The sequence below is a fragment of the Megalobrama amblycephala genome, linkage group LG20 (genome assembly GCF_018812025.1).
Source record: "Megalobrama amblycephala isolate DHTTF-2021 linkage group LG20, ASM1881202v1, whole genome shotgun sequence".
NCBI lineage: Eukaryota > Metazoa > Chordata > Actinopteri > Cypriniformes > Xenocyprididae > Megalobrama > Megalobrama amblycephala.
In genome coordinates, this window is record NC_063063.1 from 20,357,574 (window position 1) to 20,376,687 (window position 19,114).

General features: G+C 35.6%; 3 protein-coding genes across 7 annotated transcripts; 1 reads left to right on the forward strand and 2 right to left on the reverse strand.

Moving 5' to 3' along the window:
- Positions 1–420: 420 nt before the first annotated feature.
- Positions 421–15,007, reverse strand: cbx1b (chromobox homolog 1b (HP1 beta homolog Drosophila)). 5 transcript variants are annotated; one of them, XM_048171619.1, is made up of 6 exons: positions 14,869–15,007; positions 6,389–6,455; positions 5,411–5,585; positions 5,018–5,168; positions 4,777–4,871; positions 421–1,651 (listed from the first exon to the last, which is right to left on the reverse strand). In XM_048171619.1, the coding sequence occupies exons 2-6, from the start codon at positions 6,432–6,434 to the stop codon at positions 1,507–1,509; spliced, it is 612 nt and encodes a 203-aa protein (XP_048027576.1). In that variant the 5' UTR covers positions 6,435–6,455; positions 14,869–15,007; the 3' UTR covers positions 421–1,506. The 5 variants fall into 5 exon arrangements, with proteins under 5 accessions (XP_048027576.1, XP_048027575.1, XP_048027577.1 ...); XM_048171618.1 differs by lacking the exon at positions 14,869–15,007 and adding an exon at positions 6,940–7,078; XM_048171620.1 differs by lacking the exon at positions 14,869–15,007 and adding an exon at positions 6,591–6,909.
- Positions 9,612–15,486, forward strand: phkg2 (phosphorylase kinase, gamma 2 (testis)). Its single transcript, XM_048171614.1, has 10 exons — positions 9,612–9,857; positions 11,094–11,197; positions 11,278–11,453; positions 11,541–11,595; positions 11,738–11,803; positions 11,894–12,057; positions 12,143–12,233; positions 12,338–12,491; positions 13,240–13,365; positions 13,798–15,486. Exons 2-10 carry the CDS (start codon positions 11,103–11,105, stop codon positions 14,041–14,043), a joined length of 1,173 nt encoding a protein of 390 aa, XP_048027571.1. The 5' UTR covers positions 9,612–9,857; positions 11,094–11,102; the 3' UTR covers positions 14,044–15,486.
- Positions 14,659–18,995, reverse strand: ccdc189 (coiled-coil domain containing 189). The gene is made up of 9 exons (XM_048171615.1): positions 18,866–18,995; positions 18,746–18,780; positions 18,572–18,637; positions 17,673–17,839; positions 17,491–17,561; positions 17,202–17,318; positions 17,022–17,097; positions 16,815–16,931; positions 14,659–15,025 (listed from the first exon to the last, which is right to left on the reverse strand). Exons 1-9 carry the CDS (start codon positions 18,887–18,889, stop codon positions 14,865–14,867), a joined length of 834 nt encoding a protein of 277 aa, XP_048027572.1. The 5' UTR covers positions 18,890–18,995; the 3' UTR covers positions 14,659–14,864.
- Positions 18,996–19,114: the final 119 nt, after the last annotated feature.

The window sequence follows — 19,114 nt, forward strand, 5'->3', positions numbered from 1 at the left end:
TTTTAATGCACGACGTGGAGGCGAAGAACCACTTGACGCGAAGTGGAGGGTGGTTGCCTCCGCGGATAACTGGATTATCCCTTACTAGTTCACTATTTATTGAGGTTTAATGTTAATTTGAAATATTATACACTATCTTTCAAAAGTTTGGGGTCAGCAAGAATTTGTAATGTTTTAGAGAAGTCCATTATTTGATCAAAACAACAATGTAATGGCAAAGCTGAATTTTCAGCAGCCAACTTAAATTCAAATCTTAGAGGGTACTAAAGAAAATATTTCATGTCAAAGGGGTTTGGCTGATAAAAAAAGGAAATATGAACGAAGATTAAAAGTATTAACCGTTGTTAGTTCATAAACCAATGCTAACAGATTCACCTTATTGGAAGTATAAGCGTAAATAATAAGCATAAGTATGACCAGTTTTGACAGAATTACAACAAAGATTTTTATTTTTGAAAATGGTAATTCAATGGCAAATGCTCTGATAATATGCAATAATAACATGGTTAAACAAAACTAGCATACAATCGTTAAAGCTCAGAACATAAAAACGTACTTTAAATGTCTTCAGGAGAACAAAGGTTACAGTTCATCTACTTTGCTGTGTAACAGTAATAAGACAAAAGAGTATCAAAGTAAAAACCAAACTTCAGCTGACTGTACACAGTGATACTGATGTGCTAGGAAATGGCATATTTACAAACACAAATGTCAAGACATTGTCAAGAAAGACTGTTAATATCCAATGGGGCTCACTCACAACAAATAGCACCTATGGTAAGACCAGACACGTAATAGTTCATGGGCAAATAAACACTGAAGAGTAACAGCTGCTGGCATGTCTTTATAAAACCAATCGTATCAAAGCCAGTTCCGAACGTTTAATAAAGCCTATATCTTAAACCTCTTTTTCCATGGGCCTAGATAGATATAGTCATGCATTCAATGACCACCTGCATTGACAGATGTATAAAATTGACATTTTCTTAATAATCTGTTAAGGCAGTAATATTTTAACATTAGTTATATATACATAAAATTAAGAATCATGGAATACATCAGGACGTTTTTAGAGACAGCTACAGCATCAAATGAAACCGACCCGGTATGATAGAATAAACACTGTAATCTACACAGGGAGGGGGAGGGGAGGGGGGGGGAGGGGGGGGGCATTTCTAACATGTAAAGAACAATAGTTCACATGTATGAATATCAGACTGTGATGCTCTTTCAGTATGTTGTGTGAATTGAACATGATTTGAATGTTTTAGTCAATAGAAAGCATGAAGAGTATGTTAAAGGTGCAAAGTCACCTTTCTAGTGTTCTATTCGCTTCATCTATGGTAATGGTGACAGAACTAAAATACGCTGAAACCTATGTAGATTACAGTTTATACTGTGGCTTTTTACAAATTTGTTTCTGACAATTTTCCTTTGCCAAAAAAAAAGCATATCAATGGCCACGACTGATATCGACTGTCCCTTACATCTTTTTTTTTTTGTCATCTAATTTTTGTCATCCTTCTTCTCTTCCTCTTCAGTGGGGTATGAATGCCAGGTGAGGCGTTCCTCGTAAAAGGAGATGACCACTTGTGGACACTTTACATTCGCCTCCTTGGCTGGTACTAGATCAGCTTCATCAGAGTTTTTCCTGTAGTATAAAAACACAGAAGACATTAACAACCAACCGATCAACTATTTCTCATCCGAGGATAGGATAATTTCTAAATAGAGAAAATCGAGGGCAATTGTAATAATTACAATTTCCTTCAACTCACAGGCAACTCAAAATATACCAGCCATCTTTTGGTATATGAAATGCATTTGTGCCAAAATATATTGTTAAAGACTACATTATATCAACTTTCATACCAGAAGTCAATAACATTACAATTGTCCTCGTTATGGAGGTGACTTAAAAGGTATGACGGCTTTTTGAGCATGCAACATTTATTTGCAATGAAGTTTGGCAACAAGATAGGATGTGATCCGTTTTTAATAAATAATTCAAAAATGTTCAAATATCCTATCAAGTTTGTGCTCTTTGTATTGAGCCAAGAGGTCAAATAAGTGACATTTAACATACTCAATTGGTCAAACGTGTAGATCAGAGTTCACCAAACTTGAACTTCAGTATGCAGAGGAAGATGAAGCTTGCAATTTGCGTTCGCATGTGTATGAATGGAAGTGAATGGAGTGGATAGTTCCCTCAAAAATGAAAATTCTGTTATCATTTACGAATCCTCATGTCGTTCCAAATCTGTAAGACCTTCTCTTTTGTTGTTGTTGTTGTTACAATGAAAATCAATGGGATTCGATATTGTTTGGACCCCAATGTTCTGCTTTTGTGTTCCACAGAAGGAAAAAGTCAGAGGTTTGGAATGGCACAAGGGTGAGTATGTGATGACAATGTTAATTTTTGGGAGAACTACCCCTTTAACAGTGACTGGGGAAACTGTAACACATAAGCCATATTGCCGCAATCCTGAAGCTTAGAGCATAGAACTAGCAAAGGTTGTTGAGTTCATGGCTTTGATTCCCAAGGAATGCATAAACTTCTAAAACATAACCTCAAATACGCTGTATTTGCTTTTTTCAGGTAAGTGTATAGAAAAAAATATTTGCCCCATCATGATTTCCTCGATATTGCATATTTTTCAAAAAGAATGGTTCAGGATATTTGTACAAAATGTAACATGAACCAAATGATCTAGAGTAAACACAAAAATGATGAATATATTTAAATAAATTTGTGCTGTATTTAAAAATGTTAATTAAAAACACTGTATATGGTGCCAAGGCATATCTTTACTTTCATTTTTGATCAATTTAAAGCATCCATGCTGAATAAATGTATTAATTTCTTTATACTGTGTTTCAAATTATTATGTAAGTGACATATCAGTAGAATTTCAGTACAATAAACATTCTGATTTTAGTTTTTCTAAGAAAGTGTTTGATTGTTTATTTATCCATGTCTTTTTAGATAACTGGTATCGATCTCAGACAAAAGATGTTAAAGATGACTTAAAGATGTTGTTCCACATTATTAAGCAAGTCACAGTTCTCATGCAATGTGGGGAGGAAGAAAGATCTTTCTGAAGATGAAAAGCATGAATTGGTGCAATGATGTGCAAAAGGCATGAAAACAACTAATATTGTGTGAAAACTGAATGCAGATTATTGAACTATCATAAGATTTGTGAGTGATTTAGAGTTCAGCAGAACTCAGTCAGATAAAGGCTAATTAAGGAAAGTTTCTGTCAAACAAGTTAATTGTATTAAAAAGCCAGTGTTGAGCAGCAAACAGGTATTTGAAGCTGCTGATGTCTCTGGAGTCTTGAGAACCTCTCCATGCAGGCTGGCATCTATGTGTAAAATTACATTTTAGCCACCACTAACCAAACCTCACAAAGAGAAACATTTACAGTGGGTGTAGAAATACATTTTCAAACAGTTTTATTGCTGTGGTGTTTTTTTGGAGCATGGGATAGTGCATAGTGCATTGCATTTCAGAAGGCACTATCCTTTTTATACCATAGCTGAAAATGGCCAGTTATGAACTCCACATATCTTGCTGAGGTCATTTTGACACCCTCAGAGACCCTAAAGGGACCTTCCATCTCACTTTCCAATATTCCAGCCTATATGGTCACCCGCCAGCTCCCTGCTGACGTCGCAGTCTTGTTGGAATGTGGTGGCCATTCACCAGCCATCCAGAAATCCATCCATTTAGACCATCTATTGTAGTACAGCATTCGTCAGTGAATAAAACTATTTAAAAATGAGTCTTCATGTATTTCTAAACCCACTGTAAATGTTTCTCTTTGTGAGGTTTGGTTAGGAGTGTCTAAAATGCATCTTTACGCACAACTGCCAGCCTGCATGGAGAGCTTCGTGAGACTCCAGAGACACCAGCAGCTTCAAATACCTGTTTGCTGCTCAACACTAGCTTTTTATAGCTGCCCTTTAAATACAATTAACTTGTTTGACAGAAACTTTCCTTAATAAGCCTTTATGTGACCGAGTTCTGCTGAGCTCTAAATCACTCACAAATCTTATGATAATTCGATAATCTGCATTCAGTTTTCACACATTAGTTGTTTTCATGCCTTTTGCACAACATTGCACCATTTCATGCTTTTCATCTTCAGAAAGATCTTTCTTCCTCCCCATATTGCATGAGAACTGTGACTTGCTTAATAATGTGGAACAACAAGTAGGGTTTCCATTTACCTAAGTACCTGGCAATCTATTTTGTCTGAGATTGATACAAGTTATCTAAAAAGACATGGATAAATAAACAATCAAACACTTTCTTAGAAAAATTAAAATCAGAATGTTTATTGTATTGAAATTCTACTGATATGTCACTTGCATAATAATTTGGAACACAAAATCATACTGACCCAAACTTTTGAGTGAAGATGTACTTAAAATAAAGTTTATTACACATTTTAAAGATTCAATTTTGCAGTCTTGTGTTACAATTACCCCCGACCTCACAGCCATGATAAAACGTTGCATGGTAGCTACCATCTGTCATTCCTGTTGACTTTTAACCAACAACCTCAAAATAAAATACATCTACAAGTTATTTGAAGGCATCAAAAGAAAAAAATCTCACAGTGATAAAATCCCCCATATGCTAAATAGGTGTGACTGAAGAAATTTAGTGTGTTACAGTTGCCCCCGATATCTCCTAATGCTGCTCAGGAACTGTCCCTCTAATCCAATACTTGTTTGTTCCTTATGGGTAACAAGTTCCATACAAACCATTTCATGAGGAACATGAGTTCTCCACTTGAGTCTGTAGCACCAATAATCCTCTCAGGATCCAAACCACGTGCAAAACCTCTGAGTTTCTCAGGCTAAATTAAGAGAGATGGCATGTAAGACACTGTTTAGCCCATTCAATCTCTTTTGGTTTTCTAATGTTTTAAAGACACTTCCTGACCAGCTTATAGACATGGAATGATGTAGACATCTCAAATCCTCAGATCTTCATGGCTCTTACCTCATCCTTGCGCTTTTTGGTCTCCTTTCCATCTCCGTCTGAATCGGCCCGCCTCTTGCCTCCAGATTCAGCCGATTTCTGCGACTGAAGGAATTCTGCTATGAGGTCAGGACAGTCAAGGTTGTCCTCTGGTTCCCAAGTGTTGTCCTCACTGAGCAAAAAAATAAATAAGCACTAGGATTTACACACAAAATCAAGCTGAAATCTATGGAAGCTTGTTTCTGCCATGGAATAAAAAAAATTAAAAAAGGTCACTGTGACTTTTTATCTCAGAATTCTGACATTTTTTCTCAGAATTGTGAGATGGCATCTCTCAATAGGAAGAAAAAAAAGTCATTTATTTATTCTGTGTCAGAAACTAGCTTCCATAGCAATCTAACTGCAGCTACTTACTCAGAAAAGCCTTTCCACTTGAGCAGATACTCCACTCTTCCCTTCACCACACGCCGATCCAGGACCTTCTCCACAACATACTCCTCTTCTTCTTCTTCCACCACTTCTTCCACTTTCTTTTTGTTCTGTTTCTTCCCTGCTGTTGATTGCTTGGTTTCAGATTGAGAAACTGGAGCTGGATACAAGAATGGCGGGTAAATAAGTTAACCTAAATCATTTACCACAGTTTAAGCCAAAATACCACAGTTACTACAGTTGTTGTTTTGGCAACAAAATAGTGGTAATGTGATACTAGCAACTGCTGCCATCAAAAAAATTTAAAGGGACAGTTCACTTAAAAATAAAAACTCATTATCTATACGCAAAATGAAATGTTGGAGGCGGTCAGCCTTTCCACATTATTCAGTTTCATTTAATATTTTTCCATCCAATAAAAGAGAATGTCATTCTCCTTAACAACTCATATTGTTTTTTTTAACAGAAGAAAGTAAACCTACAGGTTTGAAGGCAACACTTTACAATAAGGTCCCATTAGTTAATGTTAATTAATGCATTAACTAACAATAAGTAATACATTTGTTACAGTATTTATTAATCTTTGTTGACGTTAGTTAATAAAAATATAACTGCTTATAGTTATTTCATGTAAGCTCAGGTTCATTAAATATTACCAGATACAACTTTTGATTTTAATAATTATATTGGTAAATGTTGAAATTAACAAACCAAGATTAAAAAATGCTTTAGAAACTAATGTAGTAAACTAATACGAATGGGACCTTATTGAAAATATGCTACCGGTCTGAAACAACATTACCGTGAATAAATAATGGGTGTACTATCCCTTTAAATAAAATGATTATGAGCGCTTCTTATATGTACGAATGAGATGTCTTATTGATTTATAATGGTTTTATAGCAATAATAACTGTTTCTATGGTTGGTTTCCATTGTAAACTAATAAAAAAAAATCCAAACCTTCAGTCACAGCAGCATCGGCTGAAGGCTCTGACGTTTGGCTCATATTTCCAAGGGCTCTTAACAGCTGGAAATATATAAAGATCCTTATAAATATAGATAAAACAAATAAAAATATTACCTATTACATATATATATATATATCAATCAGAAATATTTCGTAAATACTACACTCATTTAATTTGAACGTGTGTTGGTTTACCTAAGGAATGCAGCTGTACGACACATCTGCATGCATAATATGGCACATACTAGGACTGTTATGTATTAGCGACTGCAGGCCAGCGCGCGCGACAAAACCCATTCTGAATAAATGCATTGCATGCTTCACGCGCTCTGCTCGATGGGATGGATAGGGCAGGACGCCACTCTTTTACTGAAATGTGTTCCTCCATGTTGTTCTAGAGGGACATGCACGCTATTCGATGCCTGCTGTGGTAAAAACATCTTGCATCCTTGCCGCAGAACATTTGATCGCTGCGATTTTACCACAACAAACACTATGTGCACGAGCCCGCGTATCGGCGGCACGCAGAAACAAACGCACTTACTTGTATCTCGCTGAGATAAAGATGAAATAAAGTTGATCTGCATATATTTAAGTCCGAAATGAATAGGTTGCAGTGATTAATTACAGGACGTCTACTGTGATGTGATGCTGCTGAATGTGGCTGTTATTCACGCCCACTTCCGTATGAGAAATGAGACAAAACTGTGACTTCCGGTGTAATTATCTCTATGGTTACTTTAATCATAAAAGTAAATTTTCTTTATTAGATGTTTTGGAGTATTGAATTATGACTGGTGTCGAGCAATACTTGTCTTACATCCTAATATCTATCAGTTAGTCCAATGAAATCCACCTATACTCTCATTCCTTTCTCCCCCATGTTGCTTTAACAAAGCAGATGTATGAGGCATCTTTACACAGCCGTGATGCAGCATCGGTGCCGCCTTTGCAGTGCAAAGGTGTTGGTAGGTATTTAGCTTCCTTTTATGAGAAGATGTGTACAAATGTAGGCTTCATAGTTGAACACAGCAGTACCTTGTGGTTTTGGTCTGTTCTATGAGCACCTCCAAATTCTGCATATAGACAATGCTGTAGCTATAAAAGCCATACTAAAATATGCACCCTATTATTAAATGTGGCTCTGATGCTGCTTCTGTGTAAATGATACAGCTTTATTGTTGTCACAGCAATTTATAATTTCCATAATTCCATATTTAAAACGTTATTTTCATAACATTATTTTTGTGACAGTATTATCTGTGTAAATGCATCTCTGCCACATCTTTGAAGCATTGAACTGTAGCCTATGTGTAAATGCATTTTTTGTGGTAAATATTCAGCTTCAGATGCAGCCTCTGTGTAGTCTTTGTAGGGATGTCCATAAGCAAATAAATATAGCTGCGAGCAGCAATTATCGGGGTTCAAGTGCTTTAAGGCCTATAAGCACATGCCCTAAAAGGTATATTGTTTTAATTAGCAAGCCTGTAATCATTTCGATCATGGATGGAAAGGACAAATTACAGCCAAAACAAGCAATTTACCATAGGAAATGTATGTTTTGTAAACCTTTTTAACAGTTATTGAGGTTGAGCCAAAAGGACCAGTTTGCCTGTTAGTTTTTGAAATAGTCTCCAATATTTAACGAACGATTCAATGGACAGTGATGGTCCGTCAGGCGAAGTTGCTCAGAATGAGGAGTTCTACCATGTGGTACGAATGTCATCGGAGTGTAACGCATGATACACAATCCTTTACACACATGAAAAATGTGAAGGTGCCCCCGGTGGCCGATTTCTTTTCAATTTCTCACAGGCCTCTAGGGCCGTGAGTCAAACAGGCCCAGTGATTTTCGTTCCGATCACCCTCCGTTAACCTTGTCCGATAGCTGCTCAAAATTCAGTGGCTGATGGCTGACATGTTTTTTAAGATACGTCAATGTCCTCATAGACAATCATGGCACCTTAGACAAAGACACTGCATGCCAGCTTTCAAGTCTATAGGACTAACAGTGAAGTAGTTATTGTCATGTTTTTTTCCTGTTATAGCGCCACCAAGTGGCCAGTCGCAGCATCATTTTTCACATGACCACAGAATGAGCTCTTACATAGGTGTGCTGAGTTTGGTGAAAAATCTCATACTGTTCACGAGTTACATTTTAGTAAAAGTGGCTCCACCCACCTCAAACTTTTTGGTGGCCCGTAGGGGCCATGAATTGTAATTTCAACTTTCAACTGCACTGGTTTTTGGTCAAAAACCTAGGACTAGTTCAAAAAGGTAGGTTTTTCAAAAAAAAAAACATCCAAAATACTCGAAAGTGCTGTCTTTGTCTTGAGCCAAGGATTCACACATAAGCCTATCGGTTTAGGAGTTATGTTCCATTTCGTACTTTTGGCCGCCCCCCATCAGGCTGATTGGGGCGAGCTTTGGTGACGTTGTAGACGGTGTGAGTACTACCAGCCCTCAAAGTTTCAAGTCTCTACGTCTTACAGTTTGGTCTGCCCGATCACTTTTAGGGGAGAATGAATGCTGATTCTTGGAAATTTTAACAAAGACAAGTTTCAGCATTATGCGCTTGAACCCCTAAATAAAAGTAAGTAAGTCCAGGTAACTGGCAATTTTTATGTAAATCAAAAGTTAAAAAAAAGTAAACATTTCTGCTGGAAAACTCAATAAAGATACAATATTAGGCTGTTTCAAGCACATAGAAGTGAGTGTGGTGCTCATGGAAATGATGGTCAAGTCAGCATAGTGACAGAACCAGTGAGAGAATGAAAGGCACACCTTTAGAAACAAATCTGTCCATCCCATGCACTTGTTTTGCTGCTATGTCAATTATTATTATTCCTCCAACTGTTATTTTTTTCTTTTCATCAAGAATCCAAACTCTGAGTTCCCATGGAAATTGTCTTATTTTCCTATTAAAAGTGTTTTATATCCTAATGGTGGTTACCAAGAAAAGTAGTATTCAGCTCGTCATGTGATCTCAACATGTCGGCCCCCTGGAGGTGTCCCACTCCATGTAAAATAAAACAGCCTTTATTAGGCTACTGATATGAGTGTGATTTTCTATACATAGTTTTCAAAAATTCTATTCATTTTCATATGTAAAACATTATTATTTATTCTCTTTTATTTTTAAAAAACATTTTAATTATATATGTTGCCATATCATCAACTTTTCGTAAAAAAAAAAAAAAAAAAAAGTAAATATTTTGTGCTGTTACCCGCTCCGTCCTATAGGTGGCAGTGATAAATACCGAGTGTACAGCATCTGTCATTCACAAGGCAGAGAAGTGGGTGTCGACGGTGTTGTTGACATTGCCCAGCAGTACTATAAAAGTTCTCAGGAGTGATATGGCAGTATTGTCAACCGCTTCAAATATATGTTTTCAGCCGGACAGTTGAAAACACAGAACCGTCAGATGACTGTGCGCTTCGGTTGATTTTGTGGAAGTGGTTGTGAGTAACGATACATTCTGCTTTTCTGGGTTGGGGCAAGACAGAATACGAGGTCAATGATCGCAACAGCTCGTTTCTCAGAACAGTTAGACTGTTTGTTTTACTCAGTTATTGCTGCCGTTAGCTGTTATTTCACATGTATGTAGGTATTGCGCTTATTTATTATTTACTTTTTGATGCATGAATTACTAAATAACAAGGGAAGTGGTTTTTATCATTTACTTTTTGATGCATGAGTTACTAAACCACTAAGGAAGTGATTGTTTTTTGCTTCAAAACAAGAATATAATTATTCAAAATATATCTTTAAATTATGTATTTTGAGAGGGGTACACATTTGTCCACTGTAGTGGACACCATTCATTTATTGTTGTAATGTAAACCAATATTAACCAGTGGCAACTATTAAGAAAGCATGTCCGTTATAACAATAATTAACTTGCAACATTTTTGAGCATGTAAAATAACATGCTATAACAAATTATGATCGATCCTGAATAGAAAAGATTGCAGATTGTATATCTGAACCATCCTCTCACCTCACATACACAACCCCCCACCACACATGCACGTGCACACGTCCTTCTTGTGTACGTGCGGTTTAATGCATGTCCATATTGCTTTATTTCCACAAAATATACGCACTAGAGAGTAAGTCTTAGAATTATGCACGCAATATTAAACTAAATGTTCTTCTGAAAACTTTTTATTGCATTTTTGTTTTTTAAAAGATATTTTAAACATCATATATTTATAAATACTAAAACATGTATAATACAATACTTCTACTATTACTACAACTAATAATAATAATACTAACTTTTCATTTTTAAATAATGATTTTTAAGTCACAGTAGAGCTTAATTGAAACTCATAGAAATGTCCAATGAACATATAAAGCCTTTAATGCCAAAAAAAGTGATGGAAGGTAAACTACAGCAAATTAAAGATGTGCTTCACAACTTTTGTTGGCTATGTTGAATTTTTTGTTTTGACATTAAAAAAGGACAGTGATATAGAATCATGGGAAAGGCCTCAGGTAACAATTGTGATGGTTTAGATGTAATATCACACCCTGAATTGTCAAAAATGGCTTTTATCTGTACATTGTAGTGGACGTTGTGCATCAAAGGGTTTAAGGTTATTGCGCCAGCATAACTGACTGATTTTTCTCGTACACAAGAAGCAAACATGCACATCTTCTCTTCACTTAAGGTAAATAAATGTGTCTTTTAGGTTATCAGTATGACTCGCGATATCATTCTTGGAGATGAACTGCCCGACTGGGTTGGGGCAAAAGAGTTTTATCAGAAGTATGATCCCAAAGAGGTGATTGGCAGGTGAGTATTTGTACTATTCAGCAAGTGTTTTGATGTTATGTATTGAGATGTCTTGTGTAACTAAACTGTCCCGTGTGCAGAGGTGTGAGCAGTGTGGTGCGCAGATGTGTTCACAAACACACGGGGCAGGAGTTTGCAGTGAAGATTATTGAGATCACTGCGGAGAAAATGACAGAACAGCAGTTAGAGGAGGTGAAGAGCTCCACGCTGAAGGAGATCCATGTGCTTACTGTGGTGAAGGGCCACCCGTCCATCAGTGAGTTTGAATGGGACTGCTAATGTTTGAAATTATGTGTTAAAGCCTTTCTGAGTGGTAATTGGCCTTATTTTTGCTCTGTTTCAGTCACACTTATTGATTCTTATGAGTCAACAACCTTCATATTTTTGGTATTCGACCTGTAAGTATATTATATTATACCATAAAGTTTGGGGTCAGTATGTTTTGTTTTGTTTTGGTTTTTTTAAGAAATTAATACTTTCATTCAGCAAGGATCATTCAGCGTATATGTTGTAATTTCAAAATAAATTCTTTTTGCACAGCATGAGGAGAGGAGAACTATTTGATTACTTGACTGAAAAAGTCACTCTCAGTGAAAAGGAAACCAGGTAAGTTTTCTTCTCAAATCTTGGAAATCTTTCTATGGTAGCAATTTTCTTCACATACCATATTTTGGTTGCAAATGTTCTTGCTTTTAGGAGTATGATGCGTGCTCTTCTGGAGGCTGTCCAGTATCTACATTCTCTAAATATTGTACATCGTGACCTCAAACCTGAAAATGTGCTGCTAGACGACCAGGGACACATCAAACTTTCTGACTTTGGCTTTTCAGTCCAGCTGAGGCCTGATGAAAGACTAAGAGGTGAGAAAATTCACAGCAGCAAAACCCATTTAACTGAACAACATGCGTTGTTTGAACAATGGTCTTTGTCAATTTCCCTTGTTAGAGTTGTGTGGAACACCAGGATATCTTGCACCAGAGATTCTGAAGTGCTCCATGGATGAGACGCATGAGGGATATGGAAAAGAGGTTGACCTGTGAGTAAATAATACTCAAAATTTGGCTATTAAACCTGATTTAACCTTTCTTTGGGTCACAAGCATTGTGGATGGTTCATCGCCTGTTCCATGTTTTCCCACAGGTGGGCTTGTGGTGTGATCCTATTCACACTTCTTGCTGGCTCTCCACCGTTTTGGCATCGCAAACAGCTGCTGATGCTGAGAATGATCATGGAAGGCCGGTACCAGTTTAGTTCTCCGGAGTGGGATGACCGGTCTGATACCGTCAAAGACTTGGTGAGATGCTTAGCATTGTCTTAAAGGGATAGTTCAGTCAAAAATGAAAATTATCCCATGATTTACTCACCCTCAAGCCATTCTAGGTGTATATGACTATTTTCTTTCAGATGAACACAATCGGAGATATATTCAAAAATATCCTGGCACTTCCAAGCTTTATAATGGTAGTGAACGGGTGGCGTGTTTTGCATCCATCCATCCATCATAAAATTAATCCATATGGCTCCAGGGGGTTAATAAAGGCCTTCTGAAGCGAAGCGATGGGTTTTTGTGAGAAAAATATCCATATTTAAAACTTATTAACTATAATAAGGCCTGTTCACACCAAGGAAAATAACTATAACGATAAATATACAAAAATCATTCTAAATATAAAAGAATAGCAGAGTCCACTCCACAGCTATAACGATAATGACACAGTGAAACGATATTGTTGGAATCACTTTCAGAATGATTTTTTTCCAGCTGATGAAAGATAAAAACATTGACCACCAATCAGAATACATGCTGCTTTAAAGAGCTTGAACATGTAAAGCAACAGTCGACAAAACTCAGCTTGCACTTAGAATAAACAGAATGATACTGATCGTTGATGTGGACGCTAATATAGTTGTAATATCTTTTTAGTTATTGTTCTTGGTGTAAGCGGGCCTTTAGCCTGGAGCATACAGGCTAACTGTCAATATTAAGAAATGTACCCCTATGTGCATTACACTCTTTGCTTAAAAAGTTGAAATTCCCTTAGATCTCAAGGCTTTTAGTGGTGGAACCCACACTTCGCCTCACAGCCGAGCAAGCTTTAGCTCATCCTTTCTTCCGTCAGTACCAAAAGGAGGATGTGCGGCTCTTTAGCCCCAGGAAGGCATTTAAGGTGCGTTTTTTTTCTTTTATATACACTACTGTTCAAAACTTTGGAGTTGGTACGATTATTTAAATGTTTTGAAAGAAAAGCTTTTTTTTCAAAAAGCTTTTTTTTCAAAAAGCTCACCAAGGCTGTATTTATTTGATTAAAAAAATACAGTGATATTGTGAAATGTTATTACAATTTAAAATAATTTTTTTCTATTTTTATACATTTTAAAATGCAATTTATTCCTGTGATGGCAAAGCTGAACTTTCAGCATGATTACTCCAGTCTTCAGTGTCACATGATCCTTCAGAAATCATTCTAATATGCCGATTTGCTGCTTAAGAAACTTTTGACTTAAATTAAAAAAAAAAAAAAATAGTTTTTTGTGGACAACAGTATAATTATATAAGTATAATTCCAACTGTAATTCAAAACTGTTCTTTACATTTTCAGGCCCTGATCTTGACTGTGTTAGCTTGTATAAGAATGCAGTCCCGCTACTACCGAGCCAGACCATTAACAAAGGAGCTCCTAGCAAGAGACCCTTATTCCATCCGCGGTGTGCGCAAGCTGATTGACGGCTGTGCTTTCCGCATATATGGACACTGGGTCAAGAAAGGGGAGCAACAGAATCGAGCTGCTCTTTTCCAGAACACAGCTAAAATCGTTCTACTGGGCCTTGAAGACCTTGAAAACTAAAGGTCATGTTTTTGTTTCTAAAGATAATCCCTCATCTGTCCATTAACAGTTTTATTGTTTGTTCGTTTGGTTTTTTTTGTGTGGTTAGGGACTATACCCGTCTGTTCAATAGGCGCACAAAACGGCTATTTATAGATTTTTTTTTTTTTTTTTTTTGTCTTCAAAGAGGGATGGTGCTTTTTGGTTTTAACAGCATGCCACGTGACCTCATTTTAACCACTCACTGTGGATTTTATTTTTTTAAAAATGTATGGTTTTATCACATACTTATTGGCGGCTGTATATCTTCTGATATTGTTTATTATATGGACCAGCTTGATATGAAGAGAGAAAGTAAAAAAATAACTAGGAATTACAATTACCTATCAGACTGAACAGAGCTTCTATCCTAGTCAAGCTCTTTAGCCTTTGTCTGTTTTTGACACAAAGCAGATTGTATTTGAATTTATTATTACTGTTATGTTTCGAAAACAATTCCAGATTGTTGAAGCCTAAACCATAGATGGACAGGGAACATTTAACAATGTGGAGAGGATTTTAAGACTTTCAATACAAAGCATAACATACTTGAAACATAGCATTACTACTGAGAGTTGTTTTAAAATCCTTACAAAGTTTTGTGTGCAGGTTTTATTCCTTTTATTCTCTACACGTTTTACCACTTGTTGCTTTTTATCACAGTCGACTAGACATTGTCCATTCATCATCAAGGTACTGTAGTAATTCTAAACAGTTGAATAATATAATTACTGTATTTTATGTTTTTACTTTTTGAAATGAGTGGTTTCCAAAACTAAACTAAAGATGTGGAACATATATTCTTACTTCTTAACTTGAATTTTGGCCTCCAGTTTACTAATGGTATCATTAAGCTGATCAGCACTGTCCTGCAGACGTTGTTGTAGCTGAGCAGTCAAGTGCATCACTTCATCCCTCACTTCTTTTTGAACTATGGACCTAAGCTCAGACTTTGAAGAAGACCCTTGTGGGAAAAAAAACATAAACATATACATGTATTTAATTTCTTGTATGTAGTGAGTATTACATATTAGAGCATGCAGTCTGGCATAAATATGTAATCTCTATTTAATTTTTTTTTTTCTTTACAGGTTTTCTAAATTACTAAAATCTAAATAAATAAAAATAAATAAATAAAAATATTTTTGCTTGAATGTTTTAGTGTACAATGGGCATAAAATTATAATTCCACTACAGTGTATACTTTCATTTAAATTTTGCTATTTTTATATTTTAAACAAAAAAAAAGACCATTAAATATTACATTATGCATTAATAATAATTGGTAACACTTTACAATGAGGTCTTGTCAGTTAATATTAGTTCATGCATTTTGCTCTCATTAACAAACAATGGGAAATACATTTGTTACAATATTTATTAATCTTTATTAAAGTTCATTAATAAAAATGGTGTTCAACTGTTCATTGTTGGTTCATGTAAGCTTAGATCCATTAAATATATTACCAGATACAACTTTTGTTTTTAGTAATGTATTAGTAAATTATTAAATTAACATTAATTTAGATTAATAAATGCTTTAGAAGGATTTTTCGTTGTTAGTTCATGTTTAAAGGTGCCCTAGATTGTTTTTTTACAAGATGTAATATAAGTCCTAGGTGTCCCCTGAATGTGTCTGTGAAGTTTCAGCTCAAAATACCCCATAGATGTTTTTTAATTAATTTTTTTTAACTGCCTATTTTGGGGCATCATTAACTATGCACTGATTTTTTCAGCACGGCCCCTTTAAGAGATGTGCTCCCTCTGCCCCACGAGCTCTCGACTATATATACATCGCATAAACAAAGTTCACACAGCTAATATAACCCTCAAATGGATCTTTACAAGATGTTCGTCTTGCATGCTGTATGCATGCTTCGAATTATGTGAGTGAAGTATTTATTTAGATGGTTACGTTTGATTCTGTGTGAGTTTGAGGCTATGCTCTGTGGCTAAAGGTAACATTACACACTGTTGGAGAGATTTATAAATAATGAAGTTGTGTTTATGCATTATACAGACTGCACGTGTTTAAAAATGAAAATAGCAACGACTCTCGTCTCCGTGAATTCAGTAAGAAACGATGGTAACTTTAACCACATTTAACAGTACATTAGCAACATGCTAACGAAACATTTAGAAAGACAATTTACAAATATCACTAAAAATATCATGTAATCATGGATCATGTCAGTTATTATTGCTCCATCTGCCATTTTTCGCTGTTGTTCTTGCTTGCTTACCTTGTCTGTGCACAGATCCAGCCGTTAATACTGCCTTTCCTTGTCTAATGCGTCGAATGGGCTGGCATTATGCAAATATTGGGGTCATACATATTAATGATCCCGACTGTTACGTAACAGTCGGTGTTATGTTGAGATCAGAGTGTTTTCCGGAGGTCTTTTAAACAAATGAGATTTGCATAAGAAGGAGGAAACAATGGAGTTTGAAACTCAATGTATGTCTTTTCCATGTACTGAACTCTTGTTATTCAACTATGCCGAGGTAAATTCAAATTCTGATTCTAGGGCACCTTTAATAATATAGTTAACTAATGTTAACAAATGGAACCTTATTGTGTTGCCTAATAAGTTGTCAAGTCGGAGAAGAAATGGATGAACTTATACACTGATTTGTACTAAAAGAAATAGATATTTATGGCCTATGCCTTATTCATGCTTGCTGGGTTGTTTTTGAGTTGTCTTATTTATTTAAAATTAAACCAATTGATAAGTACTGTAATATATTAGTACCTTGGTTGGGGCTGTCTGTCTCTGTGGTCTTCATTTCTGATAGTGCAGCACTTAGCTGAACTTCTCCATCTATTTCTGTCTCTTTCTCAGTTTCTCGTTTTCCATCTGTAGCACTTTCTTTAAACAAAAAAAGACAGTTTATGCTTTCAAATCTTAGTTGTATGTCAGAGAGAGAGAGATTATTTTATCAGGTGTGCATTAGTATACCAGATTGGGCAGTTTCCTCTACATCTGTGTCCTCCTCAGGCATTCCAATATATGACAAGTATATATCCAACTGTACCTTACCATACAAGAGGAAGAGGTCATAAACATGTTAAAATAAATTAGAAGTTAGTAATAAACTACACAGTATTTGACCTGACAAATCCATAACCTCATACATACCTCTGGAGTAAAAATGTATTTGTATAAAAAATAATGTCTCATATATGTGTTGATGAAATAGTATAAAATTTGTGTCACTTGCTCCGAGCTGAAAAGGTCGATGCTGAAAGGAGGCCTCTGTGTTTAATGGGGAAAAGTACAAAAGATTTTTTTTTATAACATTTTAAATGTTTTTACTGTCACTTTTGATCAATTTGATGACTAAATAAAATTTGACTGAATTAAATTCTTCCAAAAAAAATAAAATGACTGACCCCACACTTTTGAGTGGTATATTGTATCTACATACCCTGACTGAATGGCAAAGCAGAAGTTCACTGCAGTAGGTCAAACAGTGATCTGTGTTATTGAGGGGTGTTTCTGAAAAATTGACAAGAATGCTTTAATATTATATATGTATTAGAAATGATTGTACAAAATTATAAAGATACGGTTCATTCTACAATAACATGATTGCTATGGCTGCATTACCTGTGTTAAACTGATGCACGTTTTTTATAATGGAGATAAGAACAGAAGTTTGTTCCCTGTTGAAATTTTTCTCTCTACAGAACAGCACTAGATTTGTATATAACTCAAGAAGTACTCTCTGTTTTGGCTGAGGCACATCAGAGACCAGTAATGCATGGCACAAAATCCTAGAGGGGAAGCAAACACTGTGTATTTATGTAAGATCAAGCAATGTCCTGAACATCTTGCATCAATTATTATTAGCGTCATTCCTGAAATGCAGCACCTTCTGTAATAGTCATAGTAGCATTTCTATAAAAGATTTTTTAGAAATATCTCTGGTCTATCTCAGGCATCAATTTTAACTTGGTTATTTACACAATGGCAAAAAAATTAGCAGGTTGCCTAACAAGAAAAAAGAGGTAAAGTTAGCCACTGTTCAGGGATGGACTGAAAGTTAGTTTACATGAGGGTGTCAACTTGAAGTTAATTTTGATATTTTTTTAACTATTTTATATTTTATAATGTCACACTAATTTTATGTACTCGTATATAAAACGTCTAACTGTTTAAAATTAACAAATTACAATAAAATGTTTAAATTAAATAATGTTGTAGACCTTATTCACAGCAGCGCCATCTTTGATTTTCAACGGGAATGAAAACGAGGCTGTGAGGGATAGATAGCCTATACTACATCTCTACAGTGGGTTGTACTGCTATTTAATGTGTTTTTGGATTCGTCTTCTAACGAAACACAGCAAAATGTAGACAAAAAAAATGGAGCTTTAAACAGCTTTTTACAGTGGATGCTATTGAAAACACGGTAATGTCATGGCGCTGCTATGAATAAGGTCTATACCACAAAATTAACCTAATATACCTGTTTGTTTAGCAATATTTGTAATATAAATGTAAACCTTTCAATCTCTGGTATGGAACTGGTCTTCTCAATCTCTTCCATATCACTGTGTTTCAGATCAGACCTAGAAATGCAGTCAACAACAAGAATTATTGAGGATGTTTGTGTCTAAATATGTAGATAATGCAAACTGCATTGAATTTTATTTATTTATTTATTTTGTAGGACCTACCATAACAGCAGCCGTGCTCTTGGAGGCTGGGACACCTACAAAAGATTACAATTAATGTAACGTTACAAAAATGTATAAAATATTATATCTCTAGATTCCATGAAAGAGAATAGTTTTTACCTTAATGTTCTCAAAAGGCTTCATTTCTCCCCACTGACAGCCTCTGAAAACAGCTCTATAAAAATATTGATCTAAACAACCTGTATCTGTTGTATCGTATCCTAGCAACTATTTTTTTCTTCTGTAAAATCCCCCACCAACCACTGATTAGTAGCGCCAACTTAAAAGCCACGAAATCTTTACACGAGTTTGCACGTTATTAATTATTTTTAATATAAAATGCAACCGATCAAAAATAGAAACCAAATG